We start from the raw sequence: 19,823 nt of genomic DNA, 5'->3' as shown, positions 1-19,823 counted from the left end.
TCACCCTTAGAGGGCACTTTTCCCCCTTAGATTCCTGCTCGTTATTACTAGGGGAATCGGATATTTATTTTAAAATATGTGCAGTACTTACCCGTTTACGAGACGCATCCTCTCCGTCGCTTCCGGGTATGGGCTTCGGGAATGGGCGTTCCTTCTTGATTGACAGGTTTCCGAGAGGCTTCCGACGGTCGCATCCATCGCGTCACGATTTTCCGAAAGAAGCCGAACGTCGGTGCGCAGGCGCAGTATAGAGCCGCACCGACGTTCGGCTTCTTTCGGCTACGAGTGACGCGATGGATGCGACCGTCGGAAGCCTCTCGGAAGAATGTCAATCAAGAAGGAACGCCCGCTCCCGAAGACCCATACCCGGAAGCGACGGAAGAAGATGCAGCTCGAAAACGGGTAAGTACTGCACATATTTTAATATAAATAGCCGATTCCCCTAGACCGAACGAGCAGGAAGCTAAGGGGAGATTTTTTTTTTTTTTTTTTTTAAATGGGTGAACTCCCGCTTTAAGGCCGCGGCCTTCTGCAGTCCTATGGTTCCTTCTGGAATCTGGCACCCTCTTGTGGCCATTGGTATGACGAGACAACCATCAATCTAATGGCGCTTCCCTGCCTGTTTCCATCTCCTTCTTCTCTTTACTTAGTTGCATTATATATATATGTATATAACCCTAGAGAATAAAATGGCGGTTGTTGCAATACTTTCTGTCGCATTGTATTTGCGCAGCGGTCTTGCAAGCGCAATTTTTTTGGGAAAAAATACACTTTTTTTTTTTTATTAAAAAAATAAGACCACAGTAAAGTTAGCCCAATTTATTTTATATTGTGAAAGATAATGTTACACCGAGTAAATTGATACCCAACATGTCACGCTTCAAAATTTCGTCCGCTCGTGGAATAGCGACAAACTTTTACCCTTTAAAATCTCCATAGGCGACATTTAAAACATTCTACAGGTTGCATGTTTTGAGTTAGAGGAGGTCTAGGGCTAGAATTATTGCTCTCGCTCTACCGCATGTGTGGTTTGAACACCGCTTTCATATGTGGGCGCTACTCACGTATGCTTGGCGGGACGGGGCGCGTTCCTGGCTCCTAACTTTTTTTAGCTGGCTCCTAGATTCCAAGCAAATTTGTCAAGCCCTGCCTTAAAGCAGATTAAACAGAGTGCTTGTGTTGTGTAATCTGCCCCCCTCTAAACTGTAAAAAAAAACTCTGAACCTGACACTTCCTGTATCCCCTCTCTGCACTGACCACAAAAATCGGGGCTGCTGAGCCCTGATCACAGTGGTCAGTAAGCCCCTCTATCATACACAGCCCCTCTATTAGAGCCTGGCATATCGCACTATGCAAGTCATTTATAAAAACGGGGGACAGCCTTCTGCGGGAGGCCACGTGATCGCCCCGTCTGACGTCGGAGAGGGAGATCTTGGCCCTTCCCGCAGAAGCCATGTATCGGAGCTTTTTTTTTTTTTTTTTTTTTTTTAACTTGAGCTATTCGTGTTTTCTTAAACACATTTTTACCTCCTCCTTCTTTCTTTTTCTATTTCAATTGTATTTTTATTTGGATTTTTGAAAGAAGCAATCAGCAATAATACAGAAGAGATTGCAACTACATAAAAACTGCCATTCTTGACATAATTAGAACACAGGCTCTTTTTTGGATCTTAACATAACATGAAAGCAGGAGGAACATAAAAGGGTGGCAGAACAAGCCAGTAAACTTTTTTTTTTTTTTTTTTTATGGCCTGTTCACACTTGTCCCTTTTTTTTTACTGCATGGCAATGCATTTTAGGTAGAAATGTCATTCTTTCCGGTGTCTCTCTTGTTCACATTGATGCACTGCAGTTTTAATGTGTTGTTAAATGGAAACTAGAAGGGTACAGTCACACCTATGTGTTTGCATTGCCATGTATGCTGCAACACAGCAAATAGGTGTGAACGAGCCCTCTGCAATAGGCACAGTAGACTTTTTTTTGATTATACGCACTCAAATATTCGTACCAGGTAACCACAAATGCTGCTCAAATCTACATTGCTTGTAAATTCATGCAGTATATAATGAGCAAATATTGTTGAACTATGCAAATTGTTTATGTGAGCCTATGCAGAGGAAGGAGCGTGTCTAATGCTGGGTCTTAAAAAAATGGCATCTAAGTGCATTTAAAGTCCAATTTCGAGCCCCTTCCCATAGGTGTTCAACCCCACACACACACACACACACACACACACACACACACACACACTGTGTTTTGTTTCTCTGGTTTTAATGCTTACCTTTTCCAAAGTCTTCAAGTTGGTCACATGACACTGCATGATCTTTTCTCTTTGCCAGGCTGTGTGGTTCTTACTAATGCAGAGAGTGGACTATGTTAATGACATCAGTGCCACTCTATGAACCAGTACACTGTAAACTAATTCTATATTTGTGTTGGTGTGTGTGATCGGGCCATTCCTCTTAGTAGGTGAATGGTACCAGTGTGCACCACAACATATACATCTCTTTAAATCCTAAATAGGCTGTGGTGACTGGTTTGGGAATCTCCAGTATCCCCAAGTTTGTTCGGCATACAGAAGCCAGTCGGTCTTATCTATACCTCTATTTAAGGAATGTTTGAATAGACACAAAATATGTTTCTATGGACGACAATCGAAACAATTTTTTTTTTTAATATCAATTATTTTCCTTGATTCTGGGATTTTCAGACACCTACACATGCCAAATTCTTCTTTTTTTCGCATGAAGCCACTGCAAAGCAAAGTATGATTGCTATGTGTAACTGTACATCACTATTGTTCCCAGCATTCTAGGAAAATGGATATAATGGGGAAACAAAACTGAGCAATCATCTGCCTCTGCTCATCTGTATCCTCCCAGCTGATGTGTTTGGTGCAGTGGGGGTCACCCATTGGTGCTGTGGATTTGCACAGACTGTTTCTATGTAGACTATAGATGTGTTGTCTGCAAAAAAGACACACAAACCATCTATGTGCATCATTTCCTCATGAGCAGAATCACTTTAAACTGAACAAATACTGCAAGCTTACACCTGCAGACTACAAATGACTATCTTTTCACGTTACCCTTCAACTGTGTCAAGAATTGACTAATGTTTAAAGTAAACATGTCATTTTAGTAGAGGCTATAATTTTTTATTTATTTTTAAATAAAAAATGTTCTATGTGCCTGCTTTGTGCAACGAGATTGCACGGAGAGGTTCCTCCTCCTCTGCTGCCAGTCCCCCACCAGCACTGTCCGCTCCTCCCTCCTTCCTTGTGCCTCCTGTAGCTTTCCAAGACCTAACGAGTCACCCATGCGCATGTACTCTCAAGCTGAACTGTGTGTGTCCTCAGACCTACACAGAGCTGGTAAGCCATGCCCTCGCTCCCTCCTCGCAGGAGTTTGACAGCAACAGGAGCCTGAGGCCACAGTTTCCCCTCTAAATGCAGGTATTCAAAGGGTGGTGCTGGAGTGGTGACAGGAGCCAGGTAAATGTTTAGGTATAGGGTGGGAAGTAGGACAAATAGTGGGGCATTTATTTTACCTTAATTCAGGGAACTTTGACTTATGAACCACTGTAGGGAACCTAAAGGTGCCTGGAGATTAATATTTCGGAGCATGCCTGGTGCCCCAAAAACGCTATGCAAGTCTTGAATTTAGCTAGGAAGTCAGTGCTGCCTTGGACCTACGCTTAATATTGAGAGGCCACCCATTAAATTGCTGGGCCAGTTGGAAAGTGGGAAAGGTGAGGGGGATCAGTGATTTGCATTTTGGTAAGAATTTGCCTTCCATGATGGAAAGCATGGAAAAGACAGACAAATTTTAATTGGTGCATTTTTAAAGCGGTAGTAAACCACACTTTTTTTTGTTTTGTTAATCCCCTGCCAGGTAAATGCATAATGTTGTAGCATACATCGCATGCTACCACATTATGAAATATTTACCGTAGATGGAAACCTTCCAGCTGTACGCTGTAACCCTGAGATGGCTTCAATCCTCACCCGGCCTTCCTAATGGGTTTGAGTGCTCAGGCCATCTGATTTGGTCGAGCTGTGATGACGCCACTCCCGTGCATGCTTGAGGGAGTCGCAGAACGTGGCACAGAGCTCTGAAGAGACAGCACAGGTATGCCCTCCCTTCAGAGCGCACGTGCTGATGACATCACTGGCTGCATGCAGTGTGAGTATCTCTAAACAGTGCAAGTCAAAGTGATACTAAAGGTTCCTTTTTTTTATTATTATTTATTTTTTAAATGACAAACATGTCATACTTGCCTCCACTGTGCAGCTTGTTTTGCACAGAGTGGCCCAAACATCCTCCTGTTCTGGGGTCCCACGATGGCTCCTCCCCGCAATAGATAACCCCCTCTTCGAAGTTCTCTCCTGAGGGGGTTACCTTGCGGGTGCGCTCCTGTGTCGTGTCATACACTTGTCATCCATAGCCGCCGAGTGTGTGATTCGGCCCTGGGGGGTGCGTCATTGGATTTGATAGTAGTGCAGCCATTGGCTCCCGCTGCTGTCAATCAATCTATCCAATGAAGAGCCAAGAAGCCGTGGGATCGCTCCCACAGAAATTTGGGGCTCGGCTAATTAAAATGGGGGGGCTTACACCTTTTTTCACCTTAATGCATAGGATGTATTCAGGTGAAAAAACACAAGGCTTTCCAACCCCTTTGAGGAGATCGTCACTGTACCTACAAGTGAGCCTAATCATAGGCCTAACTGTAAGTACAAGTCAAAAATAGGAGTTTACTTCAAATGTAAAAGGGGTGTTCCAGTCATTTTTTAATGTTTATTAAAAGTCGGCAGCTACAAAAAGTGTAGCTGCTGGCTTTTAATAAACATGCACTCACCTGCTCTACGTTCCAGCGACGCGCCAGCCGGGGCTCCGCTCCTCTCCGGCCGGCGTCTTCATTCTAAGTGTAGGCACCCGGCCGTGACAGCTTTCGGTTTCACGGCCGGGCACCCACTGCGCAAGCGGCGCCATCCGATTGGACAGGCGATCGCCTGGGACGTGTCCCAGGCGATCGCCTACAGGTAAGGGATGCCAAAAGGCGATATGACGTATCGCCTTAGCAGCCCCTCGGCGGAAGGAGGAAGTCGGACAGAAAGTATCACTCCTGAAGCCCCCACTCCCCCCCCCCCCCTCCCCAAAACTCTGCTTTAAATCTCATGGACACATTTGCAACAGGTACATAAACAACACACAAATCGAACGGTGTGTTATATATGCAACACACTAAAAAGTCTGTGCTTTGAGGTAAGTGCACACACATTTTCTAATGCAATGGTGTGAATGGACCTTCTAATTTATGTTGGGGGTTGCACAGCAGAGCATCCAGTACCTTCAAATAATCAGATGTGCCACTTTATTTTACCAACTTGTATTACTTTGTATTTAGTTCACTCTTCTAATTATATGTGAGTTTTTATAATGCTAAAAAAAAAATGATAATGGTACTCGTCTAGGCACTGTACATAGACAATTAGAGCATCTGTGCACGGCAGCCAATCGGCTTCTAGTTTCAGCCTTAAAAAGTGGAAGCTGATAGGTTGCAATGTACATCTGGCCCAGGCTTCTACATGTAGTGTGAGCATGTGTTGCTTTGAGTTGCACTCAGCAACTTGTGGGCGGGACGATGCGGCCTTGTGGGCGCGTCCGTGGAAGTGGTTAGTGTCTGGGTTAGAGACAGATGACGCCGAGCTGTCACGCCTCCATCGGACCGACGACGTGCGCGCTCCCCAATGTTGTGAATTGAAGTTGCTCGTTGTGTGTCTCGGGGTCGCGCCCGGAGTCTTAAAGCGACAGACTAGAGCACGGGGGCGCGCCGCTCGTCCTGGAGGAGAGAATCTGCATGCCCTCCCCGTTAGGGATTTTGGGGTGAGCAAGCAGCCGCCGGTGACCTGTGATCCTCACCTGCGGAGACGGAGGAGCTGTGGGCCTGGAGCAGGCACAAGGTATGACGCCCACTGAGTGGCTGCATGTTGTGGTGTGCGGCTCCTCCCCTCTGCTATGTAAACAGCGGTCACCTGGGTAACGTGTGCGGTAGGGTCGGGTGGCCCCTGTCCGGTGCGTTCCATGATCCGGGCTGTCCGCACGTGTAGAACAATGTGTTATTGTTGTTCCGCCGTGTGCGGCCCGCTTCCTCCTCAGCACATCCCCCGCCCCTCCTCCGATCTCCCTCCTTTTGTGTCTCGGTGGGCTCCGTGCATGTCCTGGGCCCGGCGGGTGAGTCTGCCTCCTTGTCTTTGTTGTGGCTTTTGTGTTTTCCTGCTGAGCACATGGCCTGAGACAAGAGCCTCTTCTTAAAGACACAGCGGGCACATCATGGCACGGTGTGTTATGTGGGAGAGGTTCTACACCTAGAACATCACCTGAAATGTCAGGAGCATGCTTGGCAACACAACACCTGCCTGCCTATTCATAGCACATAGACATGGGGGGAGGGAGGCAATGTGATCGCACCATCTGCATAGCCTGGGCTAGTCACACACCAGGGTTGTGGAAAGGCATGCTGATTGCCACTTCTAGTCTTTTGTCTCCCTGTCTGTGGGCACCTGCTAATATGGGCTGAAAGATCCAGAGGAGTGATGGGGAAAGAAAACAGCCTCTAATTGCTCTACACCAGGAGTCTCCAAACTAGGGCCATCCAGTTGTTAAGGAACTACAATTCCCATTATGCCTAGTCATGTCTGCGAATGTCAGTCTTACAATGCCCTTTTGGATGTGTAGTTCCGCAACAGCTGGAGGGCTGTAGTTTGGAGATCCCTGCTCTACACCCTCCACATAAGATGTCCCTGTTGGCATGGACCTTTCTGCCCCATAGAATACCCTTGAGAACTCTGAACAAAGTGGAACATAAAGATGACAACCAGCCTACCTAGGAATATTTTTGATGGATCTTTTTGGTATAATTTTTTTGGGGTATAGTTTATTTGGCATGCATCATTATTTACAAATGTGACTTTGCTGAGAAACAAAGGCTCACTTATACAGACATCGAAGGTCATGGATATATTAGTACAGGCTGTGCACATTCACCTTGTTTACTGCATCTTTATCATAGACTTGAGTTGGTGCAAACGTCATCAATACCCGCCCTAGCTATATCTGACACTACAACATTTAGTTGTAATGTATCTCGAATGCTGTATAGCTTACATTGTGCACGTTCAGTGATAGCAACACAGGATATCTAGTCTTATCTGGACTCTTTGTTAAATATGTATGTAAACCCTATATACATATGTAAATCCTAACCATGAACTTTGCTTATTTGGCTCTTTTTAGTCCTTAAACCAGGGTTCGACAAATTTGCTTGGAATCTAGGCGCCAGCTAAAAAAGTTAGGAGCCTGAAAACGCGCCCTGTCCCGCCATGTAGCGCTCGTTTATGTAAACGGTATTCAAACCACACATGTGAGGTATCGCCGCGATCATTAGAGCTGGAGCCCTAGACCTCCTCTGTAACTCAAAACATGCGACCTGTAGAATTTTTAAACGTCGCCTATGGAGATTTTAAAGGGTAAAAGTTTGTTGCCATTCCACGAGCGGGAGCAATTTTGATGTTGGGTATCAATTTACTCGGCGTAACATTCTCTTTCACAATATAAAAACCAATTGGGCTAACTTTACTGTTATCTTATTTTTTTAATTAAAAAAATTTGATACTTTTTCCCCAGAAAAGTGCGCTTGTAAGACCGCTGCACAAATACGGTGTGACAAAGTATTGCAATGACCGCCATTTTATTCTCTAGGGTGTTAGAATAAAAAATATTAGGGCTGTTACTGATTAAAATTTTTGTGTTCGATTAATCGGTTTTTTTTAATCGATTAATTGACTAATTTCGATTAATTAACGCACATACAGATACAACTACTTTTAGCTGATCTCCTTGCATTGCAACTCTGCATTAGTCAGTGGTAAATGTGGTATACACTATATACAATCACTCGACACTAGTTAGTTTCCACAATCCATGACTTTACTGTTCACACAAATAAATTCAAACTGTAGCACTGACGTAAGAATTTTTTTGTTATTAAACTTTAAGAAAAACATAGAAAACGTATAACATATAAAACATAAAACTTATCTGATATATTGACTGTCAGTCACTTTTATAGTAGGCATCACTTTAGCCAGTCACGCAGACATACCAGAGTGTTAACATTTTCTGGAAGCAGACATGATCGCATTTTATTCACAATATACCCTGATGAACTAAAAAGTATTTTGCACGGAACAGATGTTGCCGGTACGCAAAGTATTGTCTGCCCCCATGCTGTAATATACACACATTTGCCCCCATGCTGTAATATACAGTTTGCCCCCATACTGCAAGAATATACACATCTGCCCCATGTGTACATTACAACATGGGGGCAGATGTGTATATTCTTGCAGTATGGGGGCAGATGTGTATATTCTTGCAGCATGGGGGCAGATGTGTATATTCTTGCAGCATGGGGGCAGATGTGTATATTCTTGCAGCATGGGGGCAGATGTGTCTATTACAGCATGGGGGCAGATGTGTCTATTCTTGCAGTATGGGGGCAGATGTGTATATTAAAGCATGGGGCAGATGCTTTTCTATACACATCTGCCCCCATGCTTTTCTATACACATCTGCCCCCATGCTTTTCTATACACATCTGCCCCCATGCTTTCATAATCATATACATGATGGTTGTCCTCTCTTACCTACTTAAAGCAGGCAGGCAGACCCGTCCGCAGAGTAACTGACACATGCAGGGAAGATACAAGCAGGCGGGCGGGTGATGATGACGTCAGCGAGCCGCTACTTGGTTGCCGCCGGGTGGACCAAGATGGCCGCGGCTCCAGAGCTAGGCCGAAGCCGCGGCCTTTCCTATCGGCGAGACCGCGGAGCTCACTCCGCGGATCGTCGATCAAAATTATTTTAGTAGATCAAAGAAATTAACGATTAATCGAACAATTAATCGTTAATTTCCGCAGCCCTAAAAAATATATATAATGTTTGGGGGTTCTAATTAGAGGGAAGGAGATGGCAGTGAAAACATTGAAAAAACAGATTAGAACTGCTAGAACTGTTTTACTTGTAATGCCAAACGGCCACTACAAGATGGCGCCAGATCAGAGGGCCGCAAAGCTGTGGCCTCAATTACCGGCGGGCGCGGGCCCACCGTGCTTGCGCCGGCCGGTAATTGAGGCCGCGCCTTTGCGACCTAAGCTTCCTTCTGTGAAGGCCGCAAAGCCGCGGCCTTAATTACTGGCGGGCGCCGTCAACACTTCTCCATTGCCATCACAACGGCCGGCGTAATGAAAAGGTCACACCCCGTTGTGACGGCATACACTGCAATGGCGTCTTCTCCGAGTGTCTCCAGGTGTATAGTGCCTGATTTCACCTGTTTGCCATCGAGTAAAATGGTGGAATTAGATCTGCCCTCGTCACGTGACCTGGTTCCCTAGTCATGTGACGAGTAAAATCTTGCGATATCTCGTCTTTCTGTGTTAGGAATCGTCTCCTGGAAAGCGTCACACTCTGCTCCCAGGAGACACTGCGATGCTGGCCGATGTGGAAAAGGGAGACATGCCCACTCCCACGGGAGGGATAGCAGGAAGTGGCTGCTATTATCAGAATTAAGGTAAGGAACTAATTTTAAAAATTGCGGATAGCGGAAGGTAGTAGTACATATGGAGCAGGTCTGAATAAGGTCAAGTTGATATTGAGGGTGAACCTCCGCTTTAAGGACCCGCTCATGTACATATACGTCGGTACTTTAAAGATGGATATCTTGGTAACGGCAGCAGCTGCTGCCACAACTGAGATATCCATCTTTTCAGTGAGCGGTCCTGTAAACGATAGCGGTGGTCTCCTTGGCGGATTCGCTGCGAGATCACCGCTATCAGCGGCGGGAGAAGGGCCCCCCTCTCCCACGCCCTCCGCCTCTTACTGGAGCCATCGGCAGCGGTGGAGGCGATCGGGTCCTGTTCCCTGCTCGGCTGGGATACGAGTGAGGGCAAGATGGCCCCCACCCGTCTCCATAGCATAGCAGGGCGGAAGCAACGTCAAAACGTCACTTCCGCCCATGCTTCTTAAAGTGACATTTTCTTGCCATTTTTTCAAATGACTAATTAATTATTTATTTATTTATTTGCATTTTAGTCTAAATATGGGATCTGAGGTCTTTTTGACCCCAGATCTCATATTTAGGCTTACCTGTAGGTGCAAGAAATATCTCCTAAAACCTACATGGTTTAGGAGATATTTACACTAGAGACTTGCGCCATTGGCAACGACGCAGGCGCATGGTGCTGTTTCTAAAAGAGGATGTGCCATGACTGGCAGGTTCCGCACGCGTGGGCAGGAGTGACGTCATCGCGGCTCTGGCCAATCACGTAGCGGGAGCCGCGATACCCGGAAGTCACTCTGGTAGAGATGGTGGCGACGGAGGAGGGGAACGAGGACCGCTGCAGGGGCTTTGAGCAATGGTAAGTAAGTCAAAATGAACTAGTATGCTATGCATGCTAGTTCATTATGCCTTTGTCTTGCAGGGTGTGTTTTTTTTATTTTTGCAGAGTGTTTACTTCCTCTTTAACCACTTGAGACCCGGACCAATATGCAGATAAATGACCAGGCCCCTTTTTGCGATTCGGCACTGCTTCGCTTTAACGGACAATTGCGCGGTCATGCGACGTGGCTCCCAAATAAAATTGGCATCCTTTTCCCCCCAAATTGAGCTTTCTTTTGGTGGTATTTGATCACCTCTGCAGTTTTTATTTTTTGCGCTATAAATAAAAATAGAGCGACATTTTTGAAAAAAAAAAAAAAAATTCCCCTCAGTTTAGGCCGATACGTATTCTTTTACCTATTTTTGGTATAAAAAAAACGCAATAAGCGTTTAACGATTGGTTTGCACAAAATTTATAGCGTTTACAAAATAGGGGCTAGTTTTATGGTATTTTTATTAATAATGGCGGCGATCAGAGATTTTTTTTTTTCTTTCTCGTGACTGCAACATTATGGCGGACACATCGGACAATTTTGACACATTTTTGGGACCATTGTCATTTTCACAGCAAAAAGTGCTATAAAAATGCATTGATTACTGTGAAAAAGACAATTGCAGTTTAGGAGTTAACCACTAGGGGGTGCTGTAGGGGTTAAGTGTGACCTCATGTGTGTGTTCTAACTGTAGGGGGCGGGGCTGGACTTGTGACGTCACTGATCGTCTTTCCCTATATCAGGGAAAAGACGATCAGTGACATTGCCACTGTGAAGAACGGGGAAGGTGTGTTTACACGCGCCTCTCCCCGTTCTCCAGCTCCTGTGACCGATCGCGGGACTCCGGCCGCAATCGGGTCCGCGGGTGCCGCGGTCACGGAGCTTCGGACCGGGGTGCGCGCGACCCACGGCTGGGCACTTACAGGTACGTGATTGTGCCCAGCCGTACATTCTGCCGATGTATATCGGCGTGGTTAATGAATACATAACTGGATTAAATGGAGGTAGTTATACATGCCTACACTTTTTTTATATACTTTATTCTGTTTAGATTTTTTTTCAGGAATTTTTGCTTCTACACACAAATGTGAATCTGTATTAGAAACATGTTAAATCAACAAATTTTAAAATAAAACAATATATCGGACCATAATGATCAGAGCATGTTGGGTACAATTCTCTTCACTTCCAGCACATTTCGAATGGACTATATTTCTTCTTCAGAGTAACGCCAATTGGTAAACATCCAAGGTATAAATCGTACAAATGTATTCATATCACAACAAGAACACTCTTGCAGACCCAAGCAATCATGGTAAACTTATGGAGGGGAAAAAAGGGGAATTTGGGACTTTAAATGAAGCGCATATGTAGTGTGCCTGCAGCCCTGGTTCAGATAAATAAAGAAGGAAATTTAGACTTTGACATTGTGGGGATACATTAGTAGAAAATGTGTTTTTAATAACATGGAAGGATGTATGAAATGCATATCAATACTAGTGCAAAACAAGTTTATTATATATACACAAGTCATCGGAGCAGCATGTTGCAATATCAGTAAAATGATATAAAATGGTATGAACATGATAAATGTGTAGACAATAGACTGAATTGATTACTAATACAGGCAAGTATCTGCATCCTATATGCCAGGCGTGTTTCGTGTATGAACACTCATCAGGGGCAGATGCTCAAGCATATCTATAAAGAATGGAATATAATTAATCTAGTATGGCACTGCACATAACAGGAAAAGGCAAATTTGCCAGTCCTGAATACTTTACATGTAATAAGTTAACGATGGGATATGGTGAATGTGGAGCCAGAGCCAGGGGGGTTGTATGTCTGAGCTGAGGTAATCTGGAGCCGCACGCCAATGGGGTGCACCCACGAAGCCCCCCAGAACACAGGTTGCCCATCTTCATAGTGATTCTAAGTAATGAATAAGTGATGACTCCCAAAAAGTCTATAATGAATGGATATAGTGCGCTGCATAGTTTTGGTAAAAAATACTGTGAAGATAACAGATGCAAAGATGAAATGGTGAAGATGGTACAAATATGTGCGCATAAGCTAATGATATACCAACAACCAAGTTAAAGGGGTTGTAAAGGTAAATTTTTTTTGCCTAAATAGCTTCCTTTACCTTGGTGCAGTCCTCCTTTACTTACCTCATCCTTCGATTTTGCTTTTAAATGTCCTTATTTCTTTTGAGAAAGTCTCACTTCCTGTTCTTCTGTCTAACTCCACACAGTAATGTGAGGCTTTCTCCCTGGTGTGGAGTGTCATGCTCGCCCCCTCCCCTGGAATACAGGAGAGTTAGGACACCCACTAACACACAGCTCCTTTCTCTATCTGCAATGTAGAGAGAGTTCTGACTCTCCTGTATTCCAGGGGAGGGGACGAGCACCACACTCCACACCAGGGAGAAAGCCTTGCATTACTGTGTGGAGTTACAGACAGAAGAACAGGAAGTGAGGATTTCTCAGAAGAGATGAGGATATTTAAAAGCAAAATCGAAGGATGAGGTAAGTGAAGGAGGACTGCACTAAGGTAAAGGAAGCTATTTAGAATTTTTTATTTTTTAACCTTTACAACCCCTTTAATGTGAATGAAGATGTAAAGAGAAATAGGCAGACACATAAAGAACATTCCCGAATCGCCAAGAATAATTGAAGGAAGAAGTGACTGGCTAACAAGACAGTGTATAGGGTGGTGATGTGATTACCTTGCATGTGTACAAAAAGACCAAAGTGCTTCTGTAGGATACGGCATCTTCCAAAGTGTGACAAAGGTAGCTCAGTCCGGGGAGGCGTCATAAATGTGCCCTGCACGCACGCCAACTCCTACCAACATCACGCTAGCTCGGCATGTGCAGGGAGGGGCTCCGACCCAGTGTAACGGCACTGGTAAATGGGAGTGAACCACAACTGCGGATAGCAAGGATTTATGTGAGATTTCAGTACTGAGCCCCAGGCGTCATTCCACACAAACAGGAGTTTGGGGGGTCTCTACATCATCTCTCGCATAAAGGAATGTGTTGAGCTACTAGGGGTGGACGCATTACACCATAGCCTAGCATGCGACCATAGCCTAGCGTTAAAAATATTAGATTCAGGAGGACGTTCCAATGCACAACTGTATGCAAGTGATTATCAGTATTGGACCCCAGGCATCTCTCTCTCACATAAAGGAATGTGTTGAGCTACTAAGCTTGGATGTATTACAACATGCGACCAAAGCTTGGCAATTAAAATTATAGCATATAGATCAAGATTCCAATGCACTTCTAAATGCAAGCAACTATCAGTACGGGACCCCAGGGGCCACTCCAGTCAGGGGGGGGGGGGTTCCCTACATTATATCACTTAATACATAAAGCAGTACATTAGGCTACTAAGGGAATAGGTATGGAATACGTTCAACCCTTAGCATAGAAAAGTTTAGAGCGAACATGTTCAGTAACTTAGAGCATTGGCCCTTTAACAAGTAAGAACGTATGTCAAGCACGTAGTATATAGGAATACTGTAGCAACTAGTAATTGCATAAGAGAGACATATCGCTCAGCTTATTTGAGAGTATATGTTCCTTTTAAGATCTTTTGCAGCAAACAGCCAAAACACAACAGACAGTCCCAAGTAGTATGATAGAAAATAAGCCAGCATTAAGTATAGGACTTGTATAACAGCAATATGTGTAGCACATCTTAAGGCGCTACAAGTAACACCATGTCTACTTATCCGTTTTCAGGGCTTTTAGGCGATGGGATCCTGTAGTGTAGGGTGTCGGCAGCAAGGGATTCTTCTATGGTGTAAGGATCCAAGAAGGCAAGTATCTTTAGGGTGTCCGCAGCAACAACAGTGAGGTTGATAGCGCAGGTGTAGGAATGGGATGGTTTCCAGCCTGGGACAGATGGTACCTGTAGTTCCTTGCAGCCAGGCCGGCGTGGTCACTGTAATGCGTTCCAGCGTGGAACGCATCACAGCGCTGGGAGCGTCTGTTATACCCAGGCGGTGAACACCACCCACGATGGATGCCCACTTTCCCCAGCTATGTCGGCTGCGATGGAGATACTCGCGCTCCACGACGTGACAAGGAATTTCGTTGCACATGAGACACTGTGGGTACCCACTCCGGGCATGGTGGAAGGAAGGGGGGAAAGGGAGAACACAGAGTGCAATCGCAGCTCCCGGGCATGAGACCTCAGAATGGCCCAAAATGTGGGACAACCATAACTCGCCACCTAACTAGTCATGTGATGCAACAGGTGCCGCATGATCTCGTGGACGTAGTGTGTTATTTCTCAAGCAAACAAAGCACCAGATATGTTACATTGCCACCCAGGGCTTTGAACCTCACACATGAATGGCAGGGGAACACTGCCAACTCGGTCAGACTCCATCCCAAATCCAGACAGACAATCACAGTCCGATTTTGGAAATAATTTATTATTTAGTAGCGCGAGCTACAGTATGCCTGTATTTATTTTTTTAGCCCCGTACTCACTGTGCAATCGTATATTGAAGATTCCGACTCCCCGCGGGGAATGGGCGTTCCTATCCAGAGGGAAGGTGATTGACGTCCGGCTCTGGCACGTCACGCTCCCCGAAGACAGCCGGAGTAGGTCTCGGCTCTTTACGGCGCCTGCGCACAGACTGCGCAGGCGCCGTGAAGAGCCAAGTCCTATTTTGGCTATTTCCGGAGAAGTGTGACGTGCCAGAGCCGGCCGTCAATCACCTTCCCTCTGGATAGGAACGCCCATTCCCCACGGGGAGTCGGAATCTTCAATATACGATTGCACAGTGAGTACGGGGCTTAAAAAAATAAATACAGGCATACTGTAGCTCGCGCTACTATGCCTAATTTTTTTTTTTTTATGGGGTGAACCCCCGCTTTAATAACATGGGAGGATGTATGAAATGCATATCAATAGTACAAAACCAAGTAAAAAAATATTTATCATAAAAATGCACATGTATAGCATGGACATATCATTCGGATGTTCATTAGCAAACTTCAGATGGGCCTGTACATGTGCTTTCTTGAGCAGGGAAACCTTGCGGGCACTGCATGATAATAGTCCTTCATGACGTAGTGTTTTACCAATTGTTTTCTTGGTGACTATGGTCCCAGCTGCCTTGAGATCATTGACGTGATTCTCCCTTGTAATTCTGGGCTGATTTTTTTTTCACTGTTCTCGTAATCATTGAAACTCTACGAGGTGAGCTCTTGCATAGGGTCTCAGACAGAGGGAGATTGTTAGTTATTTTGTGTTTCTTCCATTTGTGAATAATCACACCAAGTGTTGTCATCCTATTGCCAAGCTGCTTGGCAATGGTCTTGTAGCCCATTCCAGCCTTTTGTATGCCTACAATCTTGTCCCTGACATCCTTGACCAGCTCTTTGGTCTTGGCCATGGTGGAGAGATTGGAATCTGCTTCTGTGGGCAGGTGTGTTTTTATACAGATAACAAGCTGAGATTAGGAGAACTGTATACCTGTTATCTGTATAGAAGACACCTAGGAGCCAGAAATATTGAAGATTTGATAGGAGATCAAATACTACTTTTACTCATTAACCACTTACCGCCAAGCCTATAGCAGAATGACGGTCGGGCGGTGGTTGCCTTATCCTGACTGGACGTCCAGCAAGATAACAGCCTCCGCGCACCCATGTTAGTGCTCATCGCAGCAATCGGTGGTGTGGTGTGTCAGTCTGATACACTGATCTCGGTAAAGAGCCTCCGGCTGATCACGATGTAGACAGGAAGAGCTATTAATGTGGATGACCAGGTATGTACCCCATGGCAATCCACATATAAAAAAATATGCCTAATACATGCCAATCGGTGCCTACAAATGGTCACTGACTGGCAACGTTATGGAACACTAAAGACAAGTGATGCCCAGCAATGCCACCCATAAGTACCCATCGGTGACGCCTTATCGGTGCCAATTCAGTGAAGCCATATCGGTGCCCGTCATTGAAGAAGAAAACTTGGTTATTAACAGAAACAAACATATTTTTTTTCTAAATTGCGCAAAAAATAAAAATCGCAGAGGTGATCCAATACCACCAAAAGAAAGCTTTATAAATGTGGGAACACAATTATAAATTTTTTTTGGGTACAATGTAGCATGACTGCGCAATTTGTCATTCAAATTGCGACAGCGCTGAAAGCCGAAAATTGACTTTGGCAGGAAGGTGCGTAAGTGCCTGGTAATGAAGTGGTTAAAATGCAAATTAATTTAAAAAATTTTTGAAATGCAGTTTTAGGCATATTTGGTGCTCTTTCTGTCTCACTGTTAAAAATAAGCCTACCATTAAAAATATATACTGATCATTTCTTTGTCAGTGGGCAAAATCAACAGGGGATCAAATACTCTCTCTCTCTCTCTCTCCCCCCCCCCCCCCCCAATGTATATAGACCATATTTACTTATCCCAGAGTTCAGCTTTAACATTCAGATGTATTCGAGGAGTGCTTATCCAAGCCTTATGCACTGATCAGGCTAGGAGTGGGCTCTATTGGGTCCTACTGGTAAACTTGTTAAAGCCCTCCTCCAGGATATTAGTACCTCACCTCTAACCGCTGGTAGGGGGGGAAAAAAAGAAAACCTATACAAATACCCATTTTATTTACCTGATGCCATAGTCGCATGACAGTCCATCTCTCTTCTGTTTGCTACCTGGTGTCCTTTTTCAGGTATTCACATCATTGCCTGCATCATATGCATGCCTCTTGTTGGGAAGGTGACATTTCCAGAGGTCAAGGTCCTCTTTCATAGGCTTCAAAGGCAGGAGAACTCACAGGGACAGTGAGGGGTCAGTGCCCAAGAAGATCTTGCGCAGCAAAACGTTTTCCCCAGGGCAGGAGATTAGTTATGTTCCTATAGGAACCATGAGTTTGATCCATTACACTGTAGGAAGTCGTTTGTTCAAGACACGAGTAAGGTAATTGATGCAAAATTTATTATTAAAATTATTTTTCCCTAGAGTTGGGCTTTAAATATACATTTGCTAGCTTTTTGGAAAATCTTTGTTACAGTGGGCCATGAAAAGTAGGTGAAGGATTAAAATCTGTATGTACTTGTACTTTATACGCCTAATTTGTGCAGGTCTGTGGTCAAGCAGACATTGCACCATTGTGGTTCTAAGTGAGAAGTGTATTAAATTCTGTGTGCACTTTAATGATATACAGTATAAAAATTATGTTCTTTCATAATATTGCGTGTATATGAATGCTTGTTTCTTTTGGTTGCCCTTGTTCAGTTTTTAAAGATTCCTTTTGCTTAACAGAGGGCAGACGGCAAGAGTTGAAGATACCGTGTATTGTGAAAGCCCATCTTGACACTTCTCCTTCCCGACATCACAAATGCGACCATGGGAGCTGGCAGTGACTAGGTGGCCTCCTTCAGCGCCCATTAACCAGCGGAGGTTCTTGGGACCCTGCAGCGCCCCAGCACACCTCAGGCGAAGGTAGGAGCTGCGGGGCTCTAGAAAAGGTATCACCATACAACATAGTGTGCATCACAGGCTACACTCCTTATTAAAATTGTAACAAGAATCAGACTGTACTGCTTCTAAGTTTTATTATAAAGCCAGGTTTCTTATTCATTTTTTTTATCTTTTCTCCTCTTTACTCTTAGTTTTTATTCTTTAGAGATTACACTTTTTTTTTTTTTTTTGCATACATCATGGACATAGGGCCATCATATTCCTTACTTATTGGGTTATGTACCACCTATAGGTGATTAAACACTGGAAAGACAGGAAGTCCTCCCCTATATAACCCCTCCCATGCAGGAAGTACCTGTTTTTCATCAGTGTCTGATGGTGATTGTTACTGATGTGCAGCTCTCTGCACAAATACTACCACATGCTCAGATAGTTCCTGTAAGGATCAAGAGTTTGGGGTTATCCAGATCCATTCCTATAGCTATTGTGCTCAAATGAATGGTACCTGACCTCGCTGTGAGGCAAGTGGATGACAAGCGGGGATTGCTTGTGATGCAACCGCGTGGTGTTGAGTTCTTGCGGGCGTGCTCCCGTGATACAGCCGAAGGCCATAGCCGCTCGCTGTATCACTCGGCCCCGCCCCCGGCGTGCCGCATCATTGGATGTGATTGACAGCAGCGCGAGCCATGTATACTGGTGAATGTCTCACCTAGGTTGAAGGCCGGGAAATCTTTCTCCCCATTTTCATGAAACCTGCTGACCACGGACACCAGCTTAATAGGTTGAGGAGGAATTCTGAGTCAAGTTTTAGTCCAAGAAAAGTGATGGGTGATGGAGATGTCACTGCCCATCAATGATTTTTAACTGGTGCAATTTGCCTGGTTCTCCTGCAGCAGTCGGATTAGTTGCAGGGATTTCTGGCGAAGCTTCAGCTAGATAAAGTGGTGGCGTATAACAGTCATTAGGAGGGCACCAGTAGCCATGCAGTTCAAGAGGAGGCATCATGTGACCTTCATGTCCCCACTCTGACTGCAGTACATCGGGGGTAAGGAATTGACTACTGGATTTCTCAGCCATTGACAGTCGTCGCTGGAGATATCTTAGTCTGTGTTGAGACATGCTAGTAATAGACCCATTGGCACCCAGGTTAGATGCTAACTGGAAATTGCCAGGCACAACATTTTTACACTTTGCAGTATTTGCCCTGGTGTCGGTGTGGGACCAGTTATTCCTGAGTCTTGAAAGTTGAGGGTGTGTCTTGTACAGTCATTTCCGCACTTTGAAAGGGCCAGAGAGGCTACTGTGAGAAATATTACCATAGGTCCTGGTAATCTTATGGGGATATGAAGATCCATACTCGCAAACATGTGGGGCAAAACTTGACGTTTCCCCAGGCTGAAGTCTATTTGAAGCAAGGGCCATATTTTGGCCTTGGCATTTTTGTTTTAAGGAGCAGTTACCTTCTGTTGGGTGCATGTTTTCTGTTCAAGGTGTCATGCTCATAATGCCTCTGGTTAGGTCACCTTCTGTCCCCATAGGACCTCAGTTTGTCAGTTTTTGAGCTATTTCGGGGCTTTCCGATAGTTATGGATGCAGAAGGTTGTGTTCTCCGTCACTGTTCCTTTGGTAAGAAGAGTGTTGGCAGCATTTTCTTGCATAGAGCCGTTTTTGATATACTACCATGTCAGGGTGGTTCTCTGGTGCCTGACATTGTTTTTGCTGAAGGTGAGTTCTTTTCATCTGAACCAGATCAAAACTTTTACCTGGGTCTTTAGTCACCTGGAGATGGAGCCCTTCACATGTTAGATGTGGTTCGGGCTGCCAGGATATGTTTGAAATTATTTTGGAGGTGCACCTGCACATGTGCCTGTATAG

At 44.9% G+C, this 19,823-nt stretch overlaps 1 protein-coding gene across 6 annotated transcripts in view; it reads left to right on the top strand.

Moving 5' to 3' along the window:
- RNF44 (ring finger protein 44) overlaps positions 1 to 19,823 on the top strand; it is a 76,885-nt gene that overhangs the window by 24,309 nt on the left and 32,753 nt on the right. For 2 of the 6 annotated variants that reach the window (XM_040344387.1, XM_040344390.1), the window contains exon 2: positions 17,790 to 17,969. The exons of 1 other annotated variant lie outside the window; for it this stretch is intronic. In XM_040344387.1, the coding sequence (XP_040200321.1) occupies positions 17,866 to 17,969 (104 nt within the window). In that variant the 5' untranslated portion in view covers positions 17,790 to 17,865. Of the gene's footprint in view, positions 1 to 5,731; positions 5,963 to 6,144; positions 6,234 to 17,789; positions 17,996 to 19,823 lie in introns of those variants that run through there. 3 more of the 6 variants (XM_040344388.1, XM_040344391.1, XM_040344392.1) reach the window with 3 other exon arrangements.

This window comes from Rana temporaria, chromosome 3, assembly GCF_905171775.1.
Source record: "Rana temporaria chromosome 3, aRanTem1.1, whole genome shotgun sequence".
Taxonomy (NCBI): domain Eukaryota; kingdom Metazoa; phylum Chordata; class Amphibia; order Anura; family Ranidae; genus Rana; species Rana temporaria.
This window is presented reverse-complemented; position numbering and strand designations above follow the sequence as displayed.